We start from the raw sequence: 21,168 nt of genomic DNA on the forward strand, positions 1-21,168 counted from the left end.
CAAGCACTGCAAGGAAGCCGCCCACCTTCCCTCTCCAGAGCGGTCCAGTCTCCGGATCTGGCTGTCTGGGAGTCCTGAGGAAGCGTCCACCACTCCTCACACCGCGGTCCCTGGGGGTCGAGCTCTGTGTGCAGGGCTCTGATGCTCTGCCACAGCAGCTCTGAGCAGCGCAGGCTGTCGGGTGGATGACCATCTCTGGGTGCGCCGCGTCCACCCTGGGGTGGCACAGGGAGCTGGCCGGGCTGCGTACCACCTGGTGCCCAATCAGAAGCCCCCGATGGGGCGTCTCCGCAGGAACTGAGCCTAGCAGGCAGCTTTGGGCTCCATCCTGACTCCAGGTGACCTGCATTCCCCGTCTCCTGGCACACCTTTGAAAGAGCTCCCCTCTGGGGTCCGTGCTCCCTGACAACCAGGAAGAACCGCATGGAGCCAGAGAAAGGGGCCCCCGTGGGCTGTAAAGGACACGACACCAGCAGCAGGATGGGGGCCTCTCTTTACTCTGCATATCCAGGCGGACATTTTACCCTGAGGAGAGCTGACAAAGGAACAGCGAAGGAGTCGGGTGGGGGACAGGGAGCAAAGAACAGAGCTGAAGGGTTGATTCCTTCTGCCTGGCCCCAGGAGGCAGGCCTGGGCTCCACGTAGGAAAGACCGTCATGGTAAATGTGGCCACTCAGGAGCACTCTGTGCCGGCCTCGATGCCGAGGGGCCTGCTGCTGGCACTGCCGTGGGATTTCTTAGCCTACAGAGCAGCTCTCTGTAAAGTCAAACTAACCAAAAATGACGAGTCACAGTGGACCAAAGGGGAAGGGTCCCTTAGGCCCGCAGAGCAGCTGAGGTGCCCCTGAACACGGGAACAGGTTTGGGGACAGTGGAGCCGTAGCTCCGGGCACAGGCGGCCCCGGTGCAGACTGGGCTGCCCCGGAGCTCACACCCCGCCCCGCACACCGGGCCCTCATCCAGAGCAGCTCGGTCTGCAGGGCAGGCCTCCGTGCGTCCAGAAAGCCTCCAGTTCTCGAGCTGTGAGCCCCGTCTAATGTCCGCTTCCTCCCTCTCTCTCTCACATTTCAGCAGGAAGGAGCGCCCCACCTCTCTGAATGTCTTCCCCCTGGCCGACGGCATGGTACGTGCACAGATGGGGGGCAAGCTCGTGCCTTCGGGGGACCACTGGCACCTGAGTGACCTCGGCCAGCTACAGTTCACCTCCAGCTACCAGGTTTTGTAGCCGTGCTGTGGAGTGAGGGTCCCTCCCTGTCACCCATGCTCATTCAGGAAGCGTCTTTGTGTACAACCCTTTGCAGCTTCCCCTGCACCCGGGGTAGTGGGGCTGTGTGCGGAGGTGTGCCAGCACCCGAGGGAAGCACCAGCCCGGGAGGCACGGGCCTCACACAGGGCCTCGGGGCCTCTGCAGCCAGGGCGTACCTGTCTGTTCGGGCTGAGCTGAGCCTTTGTTCTGGGGGACAAGCATGTCTGTCTCCCAGACCCAACCCAGAAGACCAGCCCCGAGGCCACCCTGGGCACCATCCCAGAGCATCTTGCATCATGGTGTCTGAGGTTTGCACGTCCACTGGATACAGTAGGGTGAGGGGCCAGTATCTCCCCTCTAGCCTGCTGCTACCTTCCTGTCCATGCTATTGACTGCTGGGTCTCTGAGTTTGGGGAGGTGGCTGTCCTGGGTGCGCGCAGCTAACCAGGGAGTGCAGTGCACCCCTCAGCGGGGGCCCCCGGACAAAGCCCGGGGCAGGGACTTTCCCTGACCCGCCACTCGATCAGGGCCCCTGGTCACTTGTGGCCAGTGTTGGTCTGTGAGCTCAGCCCTCCCTTCGCCAGACAGGCTGTGGCCGCATCACCAGGTAAGGATGCTGCCCTTGGGGCTGGAGGAGGTGACCCCAGGCCTGGGGCACTTCCTGCAGAGCCTGTGGGAGGTCGCCTGCGGAAGGCAAAGCACCTGGGCCTCCAGGCCTGGCTGGGCCAGCAGATGTGGGGTCTGGACTTCTCCTGAAGCTTCTTCTTGCTGCAGCTTGTGGCTGACTATCCCTTTGTTCCTGGGTGTCCAGCCTGCCTGCAGGAAGTGGCTGCAAGCTGCCCACTCTGTCAGAAAGTGACCCCACTCGCTTCAGCTTTTGTTCCAGACAGGGAGCATGTCTCTGCGACCTCTGACCCAGGCGCTCACCCCCCGCCCCCGTTATGGGCCGCCCTGCCTGTGTGCAGGGCCGGCGGGAGGCTGGGGCTCCTCCACACACTTGCCGGGAGAAGCCGCAGGGGCCCCCCGAGGCCGGGGGCTCAGAGCCCTGCCTCCCGCCTGAGGCCGAGCCAGCTTTCTTCCCATGTCTCTTCTTTCTCCTGCCTCGTCCGAAGTAGTCTTGCTTTTCATCCCACTGTTTTATGTTTCAGTTTGTAGGTGTGTTTGATTTGATTTTTTTAATTATGTTTAAGTTCTTTTTATTTCATGCTCTAGGTTTTAAGGTCTTTCTAATTTCTTAATTTTTTTTGTTGTTTTTTGTTTTGTTTTTTGTTTTTATGTGCTGTATTTTCAGTGTTTTAACCAAACAGTTGTGGCTACTCATGGTGAGGAATGACCGCTAAGAGTTTGGGTTCTTTGCATTTGGAGGTCACTGCCACACGTTGGTGTTTAGGAGGTTGAGAGGTTTGCCGCTAGGTAAGTGGTGGCCAGGGGAGCGTCCCGCGGGTAGGTGGCGGCCTGTAGGGTCAGAGAGAGCCAGGGACTGGGGGAGGCCTGACCGCGCCACACGGTTCCCCTCGGTGACTTCTGGGGTCAAGGAGGCCCACTGCGAACCTGCAGACCCGAGTTTGCCAAGCATGGACAGGCCGGGAACCGGGAACCGTGGCCTTGAGGAAGGTGGTCCAGAAAACGTCTGGTTCTGAGAGGCGTGGACTCACATACTGGGCCTCCCCCAGCCCTCGCCAGACTTCCCTGTGCCTCTGGTCTCCTGCGGCCCTCTCTCCTCGAGGGCTGGCAACAGAGGCATCCCCTTGCCTGTGGGACGCCTGGGAGCCTCCACCGTGTGGGGCGGACGGACCGCTAGGGCAGCTCCATCACAGAGGCTCTCAGGAAGGGATTTTTCCTTCTCAAATTGGCCTTAGGCTGTAGATGCCAAGTAGAAGAGGCTTGTACCAGGGTGCTTCTAGGGGGAGAGGCACAGGCTATTACGCTGGGCATACCACCTCGGCACAACGATGTGGGCCGGTTCTCAGCTTTGGGGGCTGTCCGGGGGCCTGCAGGACAGTGAGCAGACATTCCCCGCCTACACCCACCGGACGCCAGGAGTGCCCACCCATCCCCAGTCGTGACAGCCACAAATGTCCCTGACATCGCCAAGCATCCACTGGGGACACGGCGGGCCTCGTTGTGGAATAGTGAGAGTTATGGCAGGGAAGTGTGAGGGGACGTCAGATGAAGCCAGACATGGCCATCCCAGGCTCTGGCCTGACGCTGACCACATGGGTCAGGAAGTGGCAGGTGTCAGGATTCCCAGCCAACTCGCTCTTCACGAGAGCCTAGTCAGCCCTTCCCAGGTGAAGGTGGGTGTAGGTTGGTCCCAGCGTGCATCCAGCTTTAGGGAGAAGGCCAAACACCCCCGCCATCAGCTCCTCCCCTGTGAGAACTCCCGGAAGCACCCCTTCCGTGGAAATCACGTGATCCAGTGCTGTGGGCCCCTGGGGTATGCACCAGGAGCTGCAGCCCCTCCTGAGGCCATGCCCCTTCTCTGCACCCCAAGAGGGTAGCAGGGTGTGTGGGGGGCTGCTGCCCACTGAGGACTGAATCGGGGTGAGTCGGGTCATGAGTGTTAGTAGACGAGTGGGCCACTTCACCGATACTGTCCGATGGTTTCACAAGGAAGGACTGTGGGAGAAGAGTGGTTTTGTTTCCCGTGCCATACTTACTCACGTAGAGTGTATTCTCTCCAGGGAGAATCTGGTTGGTTTTTTTTAAAGACTTTTTTTTTTTTTAAGTAATTTCCACACCCAACGCGGGGCTCAAACTCACTACCCCGAGATCAAGAGTTGCATGCTCCACCGTCAGAGCCAGCCAGGTGCCCCTCCAGGGAGATGTTTAAGGTCAACAGTTGATTGCAGTTTTTAAAAATAATCTGATCTCTCTCGGAATGTTTTGAGGATGACCCATTCTCTGGAAGCGGGACTGCAGTTTGACTGCATATCCATAGCTACGTAGGGCAGACCCTGAGGTCCAGTTGAGCCGTGAGGGTTAAGAATTACACATCCCCTGGTGTCTCCATGTTTGGGAGGTCGGGGCCCCTTCCAAGGCCCAGATTGGGCCCAGGGCAGGAAGCAGGAGACCTCAGCAGCCGGCCACAGGCCAGACGGCTTGATCAGAAGGCATGCTCGGCCTCCTCCCTGGTCCCCATTTGGAGCCCTCTGCCCAGCCGTGGACCGCCACTTGTTTCTGACCACCCCCTGGCTGCAAAGGGTTGCTTGCCATGTTTGTGTAGCTTCATGTCCATCACACGCGGCATTGGCGGGCTGCCGGGAGCGCGCAAGCTAACAGCCCCAAGCCAGACTCTTTAGATAATAAAGTGTCAGCGGCCTCCGGAAACCCAGAGGCAGTGGCTGGGTGAACCCAGGGATAGGCCAGAGGAGTGGGCTGGACAGGAGAGCAGGGGTCCCCCAGTCACCTCCAGTCCTGGCTCAGGGTGCTGTTTTACCGTGGCCAGAGAAGTCGAGCGAGGGGGCCTCACGGAGGTGGCCGAGGCCCCCGCTGACCCTGCACGGTGTGCGTCACCGGGAGCCTCGCGGGCGTGCCGACCCACATGGCGAGCTTCGCCCTTCCCTGTGTTTGGCCCTAGTGTCCGCAGGATGAGATGTCCGAGTCAGGCCAGTCTTCGGCAGCTGCCACACCCAGCACCGCGGGCACCAAGTCCAACACGCCCACGTCCTCTGTGCCCTCGGCCGCCGTTACGCCGCTCAATGAGAGCCTGCAGCCCCTGGGGGACTACAGCGCCGGCACGAAGAGCAGCAAGCGGGCGCGAGAGAAGCGCAACAGCCGCAACATGGAGGTCCAGGTCACGCAGGAGATGCGGAACGTCAGCATAGGTGCCGCGCAGGCCCTTGGGCTCTGGGGACTGTGGCGGGGAGGCCGAGGGAGCCACTCATAACCTGCCCCTGCGGGTCCCGCCCCCGCTGCCCCGCCCTTCGCTGCCCCGCCCCTCCCCTGCCGGCCCCCCCCGCTGGCTCCGCCTTCTCCTGCCCCTGCTGCTCTGCTGTTCCCGCCCCTCCCCCTGCGGGCCCCGCCCCCTGCTGGTTTCACCCCTGCTGTCCCGCCCTCCCCCGCTGCCCCCGTGAGGTTTCCCTTCCAAATAGGGATCTTGGATCCCGCAGATGTATCAGTCGGCTCATGCTGCAGTAAGAAACATCACAGACCGGGTGTTTTAAGCCACAGACGTTTGCTTTCTCACAGTCCTGGCGACCAGGAGTGAGCGATCCGGGTGTCGGGCTGTCGGGGCTGGCTGGTTCTCTCAAGGCCTTGCTCCTGGGTGTGCGACGGCCGCCTCTCCGTGTGTCCTCAGCCCTTTCTCTTACAAGGACACAGTCGGATGGGGTCAGGGCTTGCCTGTGTGCCTTATTTTACCCGCACCTCTTTAAAGACCCCATCTCCAAATGCAAGTCACACGCTGGGGGCCCAAGGAGCTACAATTTCAACTTGTAGATTTGAGGGACACACTTGGCTTCTGGCGTGCACCCCTGTCATCCCGCAGACGCACTCAGTAGAGGAGGGGTGGAGGAGAAGCAGGGTATCTGGTCTGTTCATCAGAGGTCATGAAAAAGAGCCGTGGTTCTGGGAGATGGGCCCCTGCTGGCCACCAGCCAGGGAGGAGCCCTTTCCTTTTTTTTTTTTTTTAAAGATTTTATTTATTTATTTTAGAGAATGAGAGATAGCACGAGAGGGAAGAGGGTCAGAGGGAGAAGCAGACTCCCCGCTGAGCGGGGAGCCCGATGCGGGACTCGATCCCAGGATTCCAGGATCATGACCCGAGCCGAAGGCAGTTGCTTAACCAACTGAGCCACCCAGGCGCCCCTGAGGAGCCCTTTCCTGATGGTCCCTGGCTGGCGGTGGTCTAGTGTGGGGTCTCCACATGGGGCTGGAGGGTGGGCATCCCCCCTCACCCTGGGGTTCCTGTGTGTCCCCCCCAGGCATGGGCAGCAGTGATGAGTGGTCTGATGTTCAAGACATTATTGATTCTACGCCAGAGCTGGACATGAGTCGGGAACCCCGCCTTGATCGCACGGGCAACAGGTACTCACTGAGACTGGGGTCCCAGTGGGCTCCATGTTCACTGTGGGTGTTGGTGCCTTCGGCAGAGGTGTCCCCTGTAGCATTGCACGAGCAGCGTTGGCATTGAGCGGCACCGTGGGTGGTGTTGGAGGGTCCCCACCTGCAGCCCGTGAATGCTGCCCCCTCACCCTGAGCTCCCTGGCTGCATTTCCTCACAGCCCGACCCAGGGGATCGTGAACAAGGCTTTTGGCATCAACACTGACTCCCTGTACCACGAGCTGTCGACGGCGGGGTCAGAGGTCATCGGGGATGTGGATGAAGGAGCTGACCTGCTAGGTAAACTCAAGCCATCCCCGGGACCCCAGGGCCTTGGGCTTGCTTTTGTTGGTTTTATTATAATGAAAGCAAAGTCTCTGTCAGCTGCAAGCCAGGAACTTTTTACAGTTTCATCGAAACGTAGTTCACATATCATAAAACGTATCCACATAGAGTATAAAGTTCAGCAGGTTTTAGGGTGCTCACAGAGCTGTGTTACTTTCTAATTTTAGAACTTTCTATCTCTCTGAAAATAAAACCGCACCCTTGAGCACTCAGCCTAGGCAGTGCACTTTCTAGCAATTCTGCTCCTCAAGGAAAATGCCTGGACCGGGTCACTGCCCGTCTTTGAGCCCGCGGTCACTCCCATAAGTCCCTGCACCTGGGTCGGAAACGGGTGCAGAGACAGTCCCTCGTGTGGGCTCACTCCGGGTCCTTTCTGTCCTGGGACGGGCGTCAGGCATGCTGGGCATCTGCTGGCAGGGTTCCGAGGCCAGGCTGCGGCCCTCAGTGCTGCAGGCGGGAAATGGGATGCTCTTGACGGCATTCAAACTGCCCCCCCCCCCCGGCCCTCCCTGTGACCTTTGTCTGGAGCCAGGCTGCAGGACAGGAGCTCCGGGACCTTGGAGCTGCAGTCGGTCCCCTCCTCCCGACGAGGTAGGCTCTAGGGCCGAAGGTGGCTGTGTTGCCAGGGGATCAGTGGTTCTGCTTTGCCTTCTCCCCACGCCACATCCACAGAGGTGGCTCATGGGGAAGGGTGCTCCCCATTTCTCATGGCTCAGGCGGGAGCAGAAGCTGGAGCCAGGGCTAATGCCTCAGTGAGGGGAGGTGCCTGCAGGCGCTGTGGCCCGCATGTGGCCGCTGCACGTGGCCACCTGCTGCCCGAGGAGGCGGAGCTGCCTTGCATCCAAGAGTTTTTACTGCCAGCCTTCCTGCTGTTGTCCCTCTCCTCTGATTAACACTGGTGACCTTTTGCCATCACGGACATGAGGGCATTTGCGTGTCTGCACTGTGCTTGGCAGCTCCGTATGGATGGCACTGCCTTGGGTGGCTGAGCTGGGTTTCCAATGGCAGACATGGCCAGGCCTGAGCCCTCCAGGGAGGGCACCAACAGGCGTTTTCCATCGGGCATACTCTCACTTTCTTTGCTTTGGGGCCATTGTCAGGTCGATTGCCTTACTTGGGGAATGGGGACCCCCCAGGAGCCCGGTTCCCCATGGCGACAGCGCCAGCAACATCTTGTGCCTGAAATGGAAGTTTTTTCAGCCAGTTTTTAAATTGTAGCAAAACGCACATAATATGAAATTTACCTTCTCGCTCACGTTTGAGTGTGCAGCTCAGTGTGATAAAGGACGTTGGCCCTCAGTGGTAAGACCAGGAGCATGAGCAGGAGGCCTGCCTTTGGCAGTGTGTGTTTCTTTTCGTTTTTTTTTTTTAAGATTTTATTTTTATTTTTTTACAGAGAGATAGTGAGAGAGGGAATACAAGCAAGGGGAGTGGGAGAGGGAGAAGCAGGCTTCCTGCTGAGCAGGGAGCCCGATGCAGGGCTTGATCCCAGGACCGTGGGATCATGACCTGAGCTGATGTCGGAAGCTTAATGACTGAGCCACCCAGGCGCCCGGGCACTGTGTTTCTAATAGAATTTTTCTCATAAGTTTTGTAAAAACATATATTTAAAAATAAACAGAAACTTAACATTCGGAAAAAATTTACTTAGGGAAAATATTGTGACTTTTTCCCACTCTCCTTTATGGGGTTCAGATAATCCTATATATTTTCTAATTTTTATTTTTGGAAAAGCAATACATGCTTCTGGTAATATTCAAATAATATCAGAAACTGCCAAAAAGAGAGTAAAAACCACATGACCCCCGCCCATGCTGTGATGAGTATTTTACACCTTCCTGGGCACCAGAGCACACACATAATGTGGGGTGTGGTGTCAGGTCACATTTGTCCTCCCCTTTGTGGGCGATGTCACCATTTCCCTGACCCACTGATATTCCTCTACACATTTCCCTTCACGGGACTGTAAATTCCTTCACTCTCTTGGTCCTGAGTTTTGCTGTCTGGACTTCTTTAGGACAGATTTCTAGGGTGGGAGCCTCCAGGTAAAGGTGTGGGCTCCCGAGAGTGGCTGCACACTGCTTTCCCGATGGGGCTGCGTCGGGGCTCTGCTTGAGATTGCGCTCACAGCTGCAGGAGCCCGGCCTGGCTGGCCTGCAGGCACTGGACCCGCTGGGCTGGGAGGGGCATGGGAAGGAATGTGCCTCAGGAGGGTTCACGCACCGGGACGAGGCTGTAGTGGGTAGCTGTGCACGCTGTGTGTGTCCACGAAGGAGCACCTTTCTGCCAGGGCCCACCTTGGAGGCTGTGTGGGTCAGAGGACACCGCCCAGTAGGCCACCATGCACTCATTAGCGTTTGAGGGTTTGATAAGAGATTATAGCCTTCTCCCTAGGAAAACACATAGGCACCCAGCAGCTTGCATTTCCATGCCGGGGTCTGGAGGCCCAGCCTCACATGCCTGTTCCTGGCCATAAGCAGCTGGAGGCATCCCGAGATGTGTTCACGGGCGGGAAGCAGAATGTAGGGGAGGGGGCAGAGCCAGAGTCCACCGGACCTCGTACTGTGGCTGATCTCGTCTCAAGATTGCACACCTCAACATGGTCACAGGAAGAGTCTCGCCGGCGTTGGACGTGCTCGGCTGCCTTTCATCCGGGGTACCACTGCTGGACCCCATGTTATGGAGGAAGAAACAAAGTCAGAGTGGGATGAAGCAGCAGGGTCAGGACCTGAACCCAGGTCCGACCTAGAGCAGAAGCCCCGACTGACCACCTGCTCCGCCTTCCGTCACAGCTGTTGGGATGGAATATGCCATTCAGTTCACCTGCTCCAAGTGCACGGTCCCATGTCTTTGAGCACTTTGAGCAAATTCAGAGTCAAGCGGTCATCATCACGTTAGAACATTTCAGCCACAGAGAAAACCTGTGGGCAGTCCCGCCCCTCCTCCCACCCCAGCCCCTGGCAGCCACTCCTCTGCTTCCTGTCCTGCACATCGGCCTCCTCTGGGCCATACCAGTGGTCCTCCTCCATGTGGCATCTCTCCTTCAGCATGACTCCTTTGAGGTTCGTGCATGTCTTGCTAGGTGTTAAGAGTCGCGTTCCTTCTTACGGGTGAGTTTGGCTGCGTTGCATGGATAGGCCACACCTTACCCATCCATTCATCCACAGATGGCCACGTGAGTCATTTCCACTCTTGGCCATAGTGGCCGATGCTTCTGCTACACTTCTGGTCCCTCACATGGTTATACAGGATTGCCAGAGCTGACCAGCCTCCTCACTGCCCGGTGACTCAGGGTAGCCTGCCTGTCGGTCCATCCCATTGGCTACAGTCTCCCGCCTCGCCCGGGGGTTCCAGGCTGTGCGTCTGTCCCCTCCCTCCCATCTTCAGAGCTGCGGGGTGCATCTGGTGTCACTCCAGATGCCACTTTCATAGAGAACCTGCATCAACGGTGATGGGAGGAAAGAGTGGTGAACCAGCAGCGCACATCAGTAAGCTTGACCTGCTGGCCACGTTGACCGAATCGGGAATGGGGTCATGACTCCCAGGCAGGTGTAGGACGGCTCCTGGAGTGGAAGTGGTATCTGCTGAATGTCTTGGGGGCACTTCCCTAGAACACAGAGCACCTGACACGACCTTCTCATGAGAAGAACTAACCTGTGCATCTACTGGGTCTTTGTTCTGAGAAAGTGGAAATCAGAATCCTTCTGTCATCGGGTGACAGGGCGTGAGTCACTGCTCAGCATGTCCACTGGAATACCCTGCATGGGCACCACTTCATTCTGGCGGGAATGAGCCCCATTCTTGGGAGTGAAGGAGCCTCCCAGAGCCTCAGGCTGGCAGCCTCGAGGAGTTTAGAAGGGATCAAGCGCTGTGGCACTGTGCTGACGGGGCGCTGACGGAGGAGCCCCCCCTTCATCTGGCAAGGTGGAGAAAGGAGATGGGCTCAGCTGCAGGCCTCGGCCCATCCTTGTTGTCTGGCTCAGCCGAGATAAGCCACAGGATGGGAGTCCTGGTCCCCCATCACCATGTGTCTTTCTGAAACCACCTGTGGAAAAGCTGTGCACCTGACCCTATGTTCCCAGTGGGGCTGCTACACAGAGAAGCCTGGGGCCAGTGGGGGGGGGGGGGGCTCTGGTAGTCTCCATTCTACAGCCATTTTTGCCATGGAAAGGTCCTGTGGTTTCAGAAACACAGCAGTGCCCTTAGCTCAGCTGAGGGCGGCATCCTTCAGTGCTCCACATTCCTGCACCAGCTGTTCCCCACACCTCTCCGCATTTGGACTGTGAATTCATTTAGCAAGAAGGAAGGAAAAAGACCCTGGAGAGGCAGGTCTCATGTTTCACTGAACTCCAGCCACCGCTTGCCAGACACACCATTATTTGAGAAATCTCCAAGAAAGCAAGGCCTTGCCGCCAGTCGAAAGAGGACAAGCCATCGAGCATGAAGCTACGTCTGGTCCCAGGGGTGCCGCGCTGCACCCCCGATAGTGGGCCTCTTGGAGCTGGCCTAACTGGGGAGTAAGGGAATTCATGCTTGGTAACTACTCAGTGCGAGCTGGAGTCTAGTGGGCAGCTCCAGCGAGCCCATGCGAGCCCATGCTGGGGCGATTGTGTGCCCCCTTCACAAATGAGGGAACTAAAGAGAAGCCAGGCAACTGGACTTAGAATCTGAAGGGCTGCATGGGCCAGTGGGCCGTGCATTCCCTGCTGCGCTGCCCTCGTGTCACAGGTCCTGCCCACATGGCAGCCAGACCTAGAACGTGTATAGAAATAACCTTGAGAAAGAGACAAACCTATGTGAACAAAATTAGGAAACACGACTGAAGAGCAGAGGCCTAAAAAACCAAGACCTGCAGGCTGAGCTCCGTGAGCCTTCCCGTGACTCGCAGAGCAGTGGGTGGTTCCAACGTAAATTCACTTTATGAATGGATTCTGAGGTTCATCCAGGAGAGTAGATGTGAGAGTAGCCCAGAAATTTCTGAGAAAGAACAAGGCTGCAGGGTTGCCCGATGTTCCAGGCATGAAAGTGTTTACAAAGGTGTGACCAGTGAAGGCTGAGCCGGGGAGGTGACAAGATCGTGGCCCTGTGAGTTCCTGATGAGAGCTGGAGCCGTGTGGGGACTCGGGTAGGACAGACGCAGCACTTCAAGCCACGAGAAATAAGGTGGATTTGTGGTGTCCCCCTGGTGGGAAATGAAGTCTGGCCCCCACCTCTGCCATACACAAGACTTGTAGTTGGATTGAAGATCTGAACATAGAAATGCAAGGACGCAGAGCTGGAAGGGTGGTGGAGATTATATTCGTAATCTGGGCCTCCCTGCTGGGCCACGGCCATAGAGGAAAATACTGACAGGTGTGAGTCATGCAACTTCAGGAAGATACATTGTTTCCCAGCCAGGTGGTCTGCAGCGTTAACAGAAGTGGAGTACAATAGAACGTGGGTGGAGGATAAAATAGGAGATTCACGGAAGATACCATACCAACAAACATACCAAAGGACGCTCAACTTCAAGGACAATCCAGAACTGAAAAGGGGAACACGGAAGTAACTCCTTAAAAGATCCACAAAAACGAAGCAGGTGCAGCCGCGGCCCTCCCCGGCCAGCAGGTGGCGGTGCAGCCAGCAATGTTGGGCAGCGGCCGGGCACAGCGGACCAGAGGGGACAGGGTCAGGCAGGGCCTGTGTGGGAAAGCACCGGGTGCCCGGTAAGTGATGGGTCGGGGCGCTGCAGGAGGTGAGCTCCAATCTCTGGTGCAGAGCGTCCCGGGACACAGCGCGGGGCGAAGCACCTTGCGCAGGAGGATCTCTAGCATGGTGGTGATTTTGTTCTATAAATGCTGGTGTTTATCCAGGAGTTCCCAGAAGATCAGCTGTTGACGGTGGCTGTCCTGGGAAGGAGCGAGGACAGAAGGCGCTGGTTTCTTATTTAAATTCTGACAGCAAACTATATACTTTGGCGTTTAAGTCAAGTGACTTCATACTGTCGCTTCTGCAGGAAGTGACCACATAGAACGGTAGTGTTGCAGCCCATCTCCTGCTGGGTAGCGAAGAGGAGTTTGGACCCCAGCGAGGAAGGCACTGCCAGCCCCACATGCCTGCCGCCCCCGCTGCCGCCACTGCCCCGCCCTCCTGCTCCATCCCTGCCAGCTGGCCCTCATTCCCTTTTGTCTTTGGCCAGCCTTCGCCTGAGGCCGCACCCTTCCTAGAAGACGCGAGCTGGCTGGGGCCTGTAAGGCCAAGCTCACGCACTCTGGGGAGAGTGTCTTAAGCCTGGACGCCCTACCCCACCTGCACACGCACACACCCCACCCCCATGCACATGCACATATCCCGTGCATGCAATGCACGCACACACATCTCACACACCCGCACGCACACGTACCCCGTGCACGCACATGCATGCGCCCACGTGCCCCCACACACGTACCCCACTCACATGCATGCACACACCTCACCCCACGCATGCACATATGCACACGTGCCCCACGCATGCAATGCAAGCACACACATCCCACACATGTACATGCACGCACACGTATCTCACACGCACATGCCACACCCCACACACACATGTATTCCACACACACAGATGTACCCCATGCATGCACAAGTACCCTACACATGCATATGCACACACGCACATACTCCATGCACGCACATGTAGATGCACACACATACCCCCACACACATATAACCCACACATGCATGCACACGTGTACCTCACAGCACACATGGGCCCTTCACATGCAGATGCACGCACACACACATGCACACGCAACAAACGTACCTCATACATGTACACCTCACACACGTGCATGTGTATGCATACACACATACCGCATGCGCGCACACATACATGCACATGCGCACACGTACCTCATGTACACCGCATACATGCACACGCACGCATGTACCTCATGCACACATACCGCATGCACACGCACATACGCACACATGTACCTCATGTACACCTCACACACATGCGCGTGTATGCACACACTGCATGCATGCACACGCACGTGCACACACGTACCTCATACATGTACACCTCACACTCACGTGCACGTGCATGCACACACACAGCACATGCACACATGCGCGCACACACATACCCCGTGCACACACACACACACACGTACCCCCCCCACACACATGCACACACCACACACATGCACGCTCTCACCTTCCCGGGTGTCAGCTGCAGAGGCCTTGCCCTCGTGAGGGCTGAGCAGGTGTGGGGCCCGGCCCTCTGGGTCTCTGTCTTCCTATGGGGTTGCCGTCCCCAGTGGGATTTGTCATCCACAGGCCCGGTGACAACTGCTTGTATTCCTTCATGCCTTTCAACACAGAGATGGCTGCTTGATGTTGCTTTTTTTTTTTTAATAAGAATCTCTTTATTTTGTTAGTTCCAGTCACCCACTGACCTTTGTCGCTTCCTTTCCCCTGTCTCTCTGTTGCTTCACTGGACACGGCCCCAGGGGAGTTCTCAGGTGCGTATCTCTCCCATCTGTTTGCGCCTTTGTGCCCCTCCCCCCACGGTGGCATCCAGCTGGAGTGGGGTGGCACCCTTGGGACACTCCCTGCTGCTGTCCAGTCACTGCTGGCTGTGCAGCCTGTCCCCTCCTGGTCCCTTTCCAGGCCACTCAAGGCACACGTGCTTTTGCTCACCAGCCTCCTGCCGCTCGGAAGCTTATTTTTGGCTTGCTCTACTAGCCCACTGACAATGGCCTCAACCCTGTCCTTCCAGAGGCCGACAGTCCCCCAGTGCCATTTCTTATGGTTCTCCGGAACCATCAGAAGCATAGGACAGTTTGACTGGATGGGACTGCAGGCCCAGTTGTGTGGCGTCTCCCCTCTGTTGGGTGCACCCCAGAAGTCGGGAGTCCTCTTCCCATATGGCAGAGGACTCTGCTCCTGCTTTCTTGCTGTGTTCCCATCAGGAGGGCCTGAGCCCCCAGCCCACCCATGTGCACCCACCCAGTGTGCTCAAAGGCACGCCAGGTCCCTCACTTTGCAGACCCTTGCCCCCTAACCCCCATCCCTCCTGGCCCAGGACTTGGGTGCATTGCCTTGACCCTCCACCTCACCGCCCAGGTGCTCTTGACCTGGTGGTCTCCTGTGCAGCCCCAGGATACACTTTCCAGACAGAGGAGCCTGCCCCTCCCATCCCTCTCCACTGTGCACCCGAACCCAGAGACAAGTAGCCCTAGCGGACTGCCCCCCTGCTGCTCACACAGGCTTAATGCGCTTGTTTTTTTTCCCTTCCCTCTCCCTGCCGCCCTGGTCGCCCGGCTCCCGTGGGACTGGGACGGCTCTCCTAGTGCGCCATGATTTCTTTGGTAAGGCCAAGGCCCCGTTTCAGTTTGTGTTTCTCCCGTTCCTGCCTTTCTCTGTGTGCCTCACACCTTCTTCGTGCTTCGTGAGCCATTTGCTTTGCTCTGCATGGTGGGGGCGGTGGTGGGGTCAGCAGGGGCCAAAGGCGCTCCTGGCTCCCGGGGTGGGGGTGGGGCTCGAGCCCCGACTCCCCAGCGTCCTCCCTCAGAGCAGATCCTTGACAGGCTGAGGGGGCGGGAATGTAGACAGCAGTCAGAACCCATGCTCAGTGCTCCGCGTTCGTGGGTCTTGTCTCATGATTGCCTTAGACCAGGGACAGGTGATAGGAGGAACAGACCCTGGACTTCCGGGGCTGTCTGTCCTGAGTGTCGGTATTTCGGAGTTTTTGTGACATGCCTGCAGAGAGCTTAGTCGGTGGGGTCCACTTTGGGGCTTGGTTTAGAGGAGCTGGGTGGACCCCTCTGTCCTCACTTCCGCTCCCTTTCTCCCTGCTGCTGACCCCAGTGGAGGGGCTGTCCCATGTCCTTGGCCAGGGGCTCTCTGCCGTCCTGCGCTGTTTTCTCTGTCCCCATCACCATGGTTCCAGCCACCAATCTGGGGACAGCTCTGAGAAGGGTCTGCCTCACGAAGGACTCGGAAACCACAGAGCTGGGGGAGATGCTGAGAGGGGACAGATTGAGGTGGCTGAAGAGGCCGCCAGGTCAGCTCAGGCTGGTGCCGGCTGAGCCCTGACGGTACACAGACCTCACGTGGATAGAATGCTATGGGAGGTCGTGCCCATCCAGGCAGTGCCGTCCAGAGGCTGGACTCCGTCCCTGACGGCGCTGCTGGCTGAGAGCCCACCGGAAGACCAGCAGAGGCCTCTCCCCAGGGTCCGTCTACCCAGTGTTCCCAGAGGCCAGACCTGTGGGCCTCGTCCCCCCCACATCTGCCCCCCAGGGCCAAGCCGCCCCCAGGGAGGAGGGTTGGTGCTCTGGGGCAGGTGGAGTAGCATCTGGCTTCGCTGGCCAGCACAGGTAACGTCTCTGTGTCTTCTGTTTCAGGAATGGGCAAGGAAGTGGGGAATCTGCTGCTGGAGAACTCACAGCTTCTAGAAACCAAGTAAGAACGCTCTTCTCCAGGGTTGCCTGGGGGGGGCTCCATCGGTTAAGCCTCCCACTCTTGATTTCAGTTCAGGTCATGATCTCAGGGTTGTGGGATCCAGCCCCACATCAGGCTCAGCACTGGGCGTGGATTCTACTTGGGATTCTCTCTCTTCTCCTCTCCCCCCACTTCCATCTCTCTAACCAAAAAAAAAAAAAAAAAGGAATGCTCTCCTCCAGCAGGGCCATTGCTGAGATAGCCTGCCTCCAGGGCCGGGGCCTCCCTGTAACAACCCCAGGGTGGGCCCGGACCCACATGGCCCTGCTCGCCCCTCTAGGGTCACTGCCTTTCCCTGCATTCTGCAGTGGGGGGGTCCCCTCTCAGACCTCCATAGGTGGGCAGGCCCTGTTGAGCCCCCATCACACCGCGTGCACAGCGGTTCACACAGACTTCTCTACTCTTTGCCTTCTCAAAGAAACGCTCTGAATGTGGTGAAGAATGACCTCATCGCCAAGGTGGACCAGCTGTCCGGGGAGCAGGAGGTGCTCAAAGGGGACTTGGAAGCCGCCAGGCAGGCCAAACTCAGGCTGGAGGGCCGCATCAAGGACCTGGAGGAAGAGCTGAGGAGGTGAGCCCAGGCCTGGGGCTGGGCCCCTGGGAGGAGGTGGGGCTCCTAGAAGCGGGGGCAGACCCCCTCAGACCCTCCTGTCCAGGTTCCCTCTGGAGGACACTCCCCCAGTGGCTCACCTCTGTGCTCACCATGTAGCCTGCCCCTCCTCCCTCCGTTCCAGCTCACATTGGAGCCGCCCCCAGGCCCAGCTTCCCCCTCTTCTCCCCCATCCAGGCCCAGGTCCTGTCCGTCCGCCTGCCTCCTCTTCTCCCTTAGAAGGCACGGTGTCCTGTCTCTGGCAACCTTCATAGGTTCCTTCGGGAGAAGGGCGCGGAGGAACCTCAGGAAGATCTGGGGTCCCCTTCCCAGCACTTTGTACTTTGTGGTGGCCTTTCTCTTCCAGCCTGATGCTCCCCGCAGGGGTGGAAAGGGGAGGGTGGGAGGTGGGCCTGTGGGGGTGGTAGACCTGCTGGTGCTGGCCAGCTGTCTGTGCAGCTAGCCTGCCTTCCCCATCCGCTGTTCCCTGAACCCCTGCTCCTGCACTGGGGTGGCCAGGACATACGTCTGGCTTTCAGGCCGTGTGCGAGCAGGGCAGTGGGCCGCTGGTCCCCCAGGGCCTGAGCCAGAATGCCCCGGGGCCTCCACCCCTGCCACAAATTCCCTCTTCGTCCTGCAGAGTGAAGTCAGAGGCCATTGTCGCCCGCCGAGAGCCCAAAGAAGAGGTGGAGGATGTAAGCAGCTATCTCTGTACAGAATTGGTATATTCCACTATTAACATGCGGGGCATGGGGGGCGGGCAGTGCGGGGTGGGTCTCGGGGCCCTCCTCACCCCTTCTGTGTCCTCCCCTCTGCCCTCTCCTGGCGGAAACCCCCACTCAGCCTTAGGGGCCCACATCCTCCCCCTAGCAGGTGCAAGCATGGTCCTGAGGACAGCCCTCTGCTCCTTGGGGGCTCGTAACTGACTGTTGCAGCGAGGCCTGAGGGGAAGGGTGTGTTGGGGCCTTTTCTCTCACCCCCGTGGACCCCCTTTTGGCCCGGGCCCAGCGACAGGGCTGCCTTCCTTCAGCAGACGTCAGGGCCCGGCTCCTAGCCCGAGGTGGACCGTGGACACTGACCCCACTACTCATTAGCTCTGTTATTTTCGGGGGTGTCTGATGCACATATCAGGGTGCTAAGCCACATATTCCTTCGGCCCACCCTGCGCAGCCCCCACCTCTGAGTGTCCTAGGAGAGAACCAGAGGTGCAGGTGAATTGTGGAGCCAGAGGACATGTCGATTGGCACCTGGGCCTCCTTGCTTGGGGCTGGGTGCTCATGCTCACTGGCCTGGCAACCCCCCATGGTCCCTCACCCCTGTGCCAGCCTGCAGCAGCCCAGGACACAGCTACTTGGAGCAGACTGGGTCCTGCCCCAGCACTCACAGATGGCAGACCCCGCACAGACCTGCCAAAATCTCCAGCGTCCCCCTGGGACCTTGTGTCCCCCGGTCCTCCTCACTGGACCTTCCCTAGAACCTCTCTTCCTGTGGTTTCCCCCTGGGACCAGCGTCACCTGTTAGTGCTGACTGAAAGCATCTGGGGTTGCCGTGGGGTCCAGGGATTGTGAGAAAAGTCACTGTGTTATGCTCCTCAAGTACATCATGTGACCTTCTGGAAAGGTTACCCTTTCGAGAGTGGGCAGACTGCCCATATGCCCTCCCCACCACGTTTGCCTGAGGATCTGTGGGAATCCAGAGGCCAGCCTGGAGAGGAAGTGTAGTGTGAGCTGGCCTCCGAGGGCGCCGGATGGACCTGCTGGCCGGCCCCTCCCTGGCTGAACGACAGTGCCCTCCCTGCAGGACAAGATCCCCATGGCACAGCGCCGCCGCTTCACGCGGGTGGAGATGGCCCGTGTGCTCATGGAGCGCAACCAGTACAAGGAGAGGCTGATGGAGCTCCAGGAGGCCGTGCGGTGGACCGAGATGATCAGGTGGGCCCCCCCCCCCGCCCTCAGGTCTCCATTTGTGAGCCATGATCACTGTAGGAGGCCCTAACAGTGGGAATAAGGCTGACTCCCCCCACCTCCCTCTCTCGCAGGAGGACTGGAAGGGGGCCTGGTGGGAGCCTGTGGGGGGGCCTGGCTGGTCTAGACTGGGCTGGGGCATGTTGGGGGCTGGTGTGCCGGGACCCCTCCGGGAAGCTGTGACTGACCCACCCAGGAGCACCTTCTCCCTGAGGCTGATCCCCGGTGTGCCCGTGTTGGGGGGCCTCCCCAGCACCCTGAGACGTCACAGGCAAGGGAAGCTCAGGATTGGCCTGGGCAGAGCCTAGTGGGTGGGTGTGGTCTGGTCGCAAGTCAGCCTGGACGTGGGCTGAGCAGCCCCCTCCCACCGCCGGTCCCCTGTAGAGCGTCCCGAGAGCATCCATCTGTCCAGGAGAAGAAGAAGTCCACCATCTGGCAATTGTGAGTTGGGGGTGCCAGGATGGGGAGGGGGCAGGGAAGGCTCCCCTTTGGCTGCCCCTCACTTCCCATGCCTCTGCTGGCAGCTTCAGCCGCCTCTTCAGCTCCTCGTCCAGCCCCCCTCCGGCCAAGCGGTCCTATCCCTCGGTGAACATCCATTACAAGTCCCCCACCACGGCCGGCTTCAGCCAGCGCCGCAGCCATGCTATGTGCCCCATCTCTGCTGGCAGCCGGCCTCTGGAGTTCTTCCCCGACGAGTGAGTGTCCCGCAGGCTACCCTGCTCCTCCTGCTGGCCTGCACTGGGGTGGGGGGGTCCTGAGGGGGTCTGTGGGCCCCAGGGCCCCGCCCCTCCAGGCTCTGACGCAGGAGCGACCCCTGCCTCACCGCCTGGGGGACGCGGTCTGTGGCAGGAAGGAGGCTTGGCCAGCATCTGAGGCCAACCTCTCTGGCCCACACCCTGCCCCCCTCCAGCCTGACTGGGTGCACGGGATGTCCCTGGCCACTCCCCCCCAGTCCCCGCCCTGCGTCCCAGAGGGCTGCACACAGCCCCTCCGCTGACCCGGCCCCCCGCCCTTGGAGACAGAACTGCGGCCCCGCCGCCAGGCCAGGCCACACCCCGGACTGTGGCCTGCACTCCTGTGCTCCACAGAGATTCCTGGGGCCCACAGGAAGCTGGCAGTGTGGAGCTGCTTCTAGGGAATAACTCTCTGTTTGGAATTTTGTGTTTTCCTTAGTTTTGATACCAAGATTTTGGCTCCAGGGCAGGAGTGGGGAATTGTGTGTTCTTGAGCCAGAAGACAGGCCCCGGGGAGGGGAGGCTGCACCGTAGGGTGCCCTCAGCAGGAGCCAGACAAGGGCAGGTGTGGGTGCGCCGGTGCAGGGAGAGCCACGGTCCTGCCACCTGGGCGCCGGGCCTGGGCGTGCTCCGTGCAGTAACCTGCGTGCCTCCCGCCCAGTGACTGCACGTCCTCCACCCGCCGGGAGCAGAAGCGCGAGCAGTACCGCCAGGTGCGCGAGCACGTGCGCAACGACGATGGGCGGCTGCAGGCCTGTGGCTGGAGCCTGCCGGCCAAGTACAAGCAGGTGCTGCAGGGGGCGCGGGGCGTGGGAGGCTGGGGGTTGCTGGGGCAGGCAGGACGGCAGCTGGGGAGCCACCTGGGCAGCCCCGCAGTGCCCCCACGGCCCCACCTGCGGAGGGCCCGGCTCTTGCTGCCCCGGGCCAGCTCTCTGCCTCAGGACTCGCGCCCACGTGGCCTCTGCCTTGTGGTTGCAGCTGAGTCCCAACGGGGGCCAGGAGGACACGCGGATGAAGAACGTGCCTGTCCCCGTGTACTGCCGCCCTCTGGTGGAGAAAGACCCAACAATGAAGGTGAGCTGGCCCCGTGGGCCCGACAGATGGGGGCGGGTGGGCTGTGGTGGGGGCCCCCTGTGGGCTGGCACAGGGGAGTAGGCTCACTGACCCCATGGCCACTCTCCCAGCTGTGGTGTGCCGCGGGCGTGAACCTGAGCGGGTGGAAACCGAACGAGGACGACTCTGGGAACGGAGTCAGGCCTGCGCCAGGCCGTGACCCTCTGACCTGCGACCGGGAAGTGGAAGGAGAGACCAAGAGCAATCACGCGTCCCCAGAGAAGAAGGTCAGAGCAGACGGCTGGGCCAGGGACCCCCATCCCGCTGCTCCCAGCACTGGAGTCATGTTGAGAGGGACAGAAACAGGACAGCTGGGGATGGTGCCGCAGGACAGGGCTCATTGGAGGTCCCCGCCCCTTGTCCAGGGTGGGCGGGGGCCTGTGCTGCCTCCTGGGTGGGTGGGGACGTGCAGGGGGCCAGAGGCTCAGCAGACGGTAGGCTGGAGGAGTCAGGCCCCCACCCCAGGGGCATGGGCCCCCACCCCACCCCTCCTTGCAAGCTGTGTGCAGGAGCGTGGGTGGGGCTGAGGACAAGGGGCTGGCGGAAAACTCTTCACACACACGGGGTCCAAGGCTTCGTTCCATAGCCCAGACTGGCTTGGGGGACACGGACCGAGGCACTGGAGCTCAGTCCTCCTCCATGGGAGTGAGGCCACGCAC

The 21,168-nt window shown here is 59.5% G+C and overlaps 1 protein-coding gene across 21 annotated transcripts in view; it reads left to right on the top strand.

Annotated features, from left to right (window-relative positions):
• The window catches only part of MAPK8IP3 (mitogen-activated protein kinase 8 interacting protein 3), a 48,078-nt gene that overhangs the window by 21,469 nt on the left and 5,441 nt on the right, over positions 1-21,168 (top strand). For 6 of the 21 annotated variants that reach the window (XM_027614115.2, XM_027614121.2, XM_027614117.2 and 3 more), the window contains 15 exons: positions 1,072-1,216; positions 4,827-5,073; positions 6,172-6,274; positions 6,472-6,590; positions 14,114-14,125; positions 14,957-14,974; positions 16,013-16,070; positions 16,528-16,680; positions 17,339-17,420; positions 18,499-18,629; positions 19,047-19,103; positions 19,187-19,357; positions 20,058-20,184; positions 20,375-20,470; positions 20,581-20,736. In XM_027614115.2, the coding sequence (XP_027469916.1) occupies positions 1,072-1,216; positions 4,827-5,073; positions 6,172-6,274; positions 6,472-6,590; positions 14,114-14,125; positions 14,957-14,974; positions 16,013-16,070; positions 16,528-16,680; positions 17,339-17,420; positions 18,499-18,629; positions 19,047-19,103; positions 19,187-19,357; positions 20,058-20,184; positions 20,375-20,470; positions 20,581-20,736 (1,675 nt within the window). The other 15 variants (XM_027614128.2, XM_027614129.2, XM_027614116.2 and 12 more) reach the window with 12 other exon arrangements.

The sequence above is a fragment of the Zalophus californianus genome, chromosome 10 (assembly GCF_009762305.2).
Source record: "Zalophus californianus isolate mZalCal1 chromosome 10, mZalCal1.pri.v2, whole genome shotgun sequence".
NCBI lineage: Eukaryota > Metazoa > Chordata > Mammalia > Carnivora > Otariidae > Zalophus > Zalophus californianus.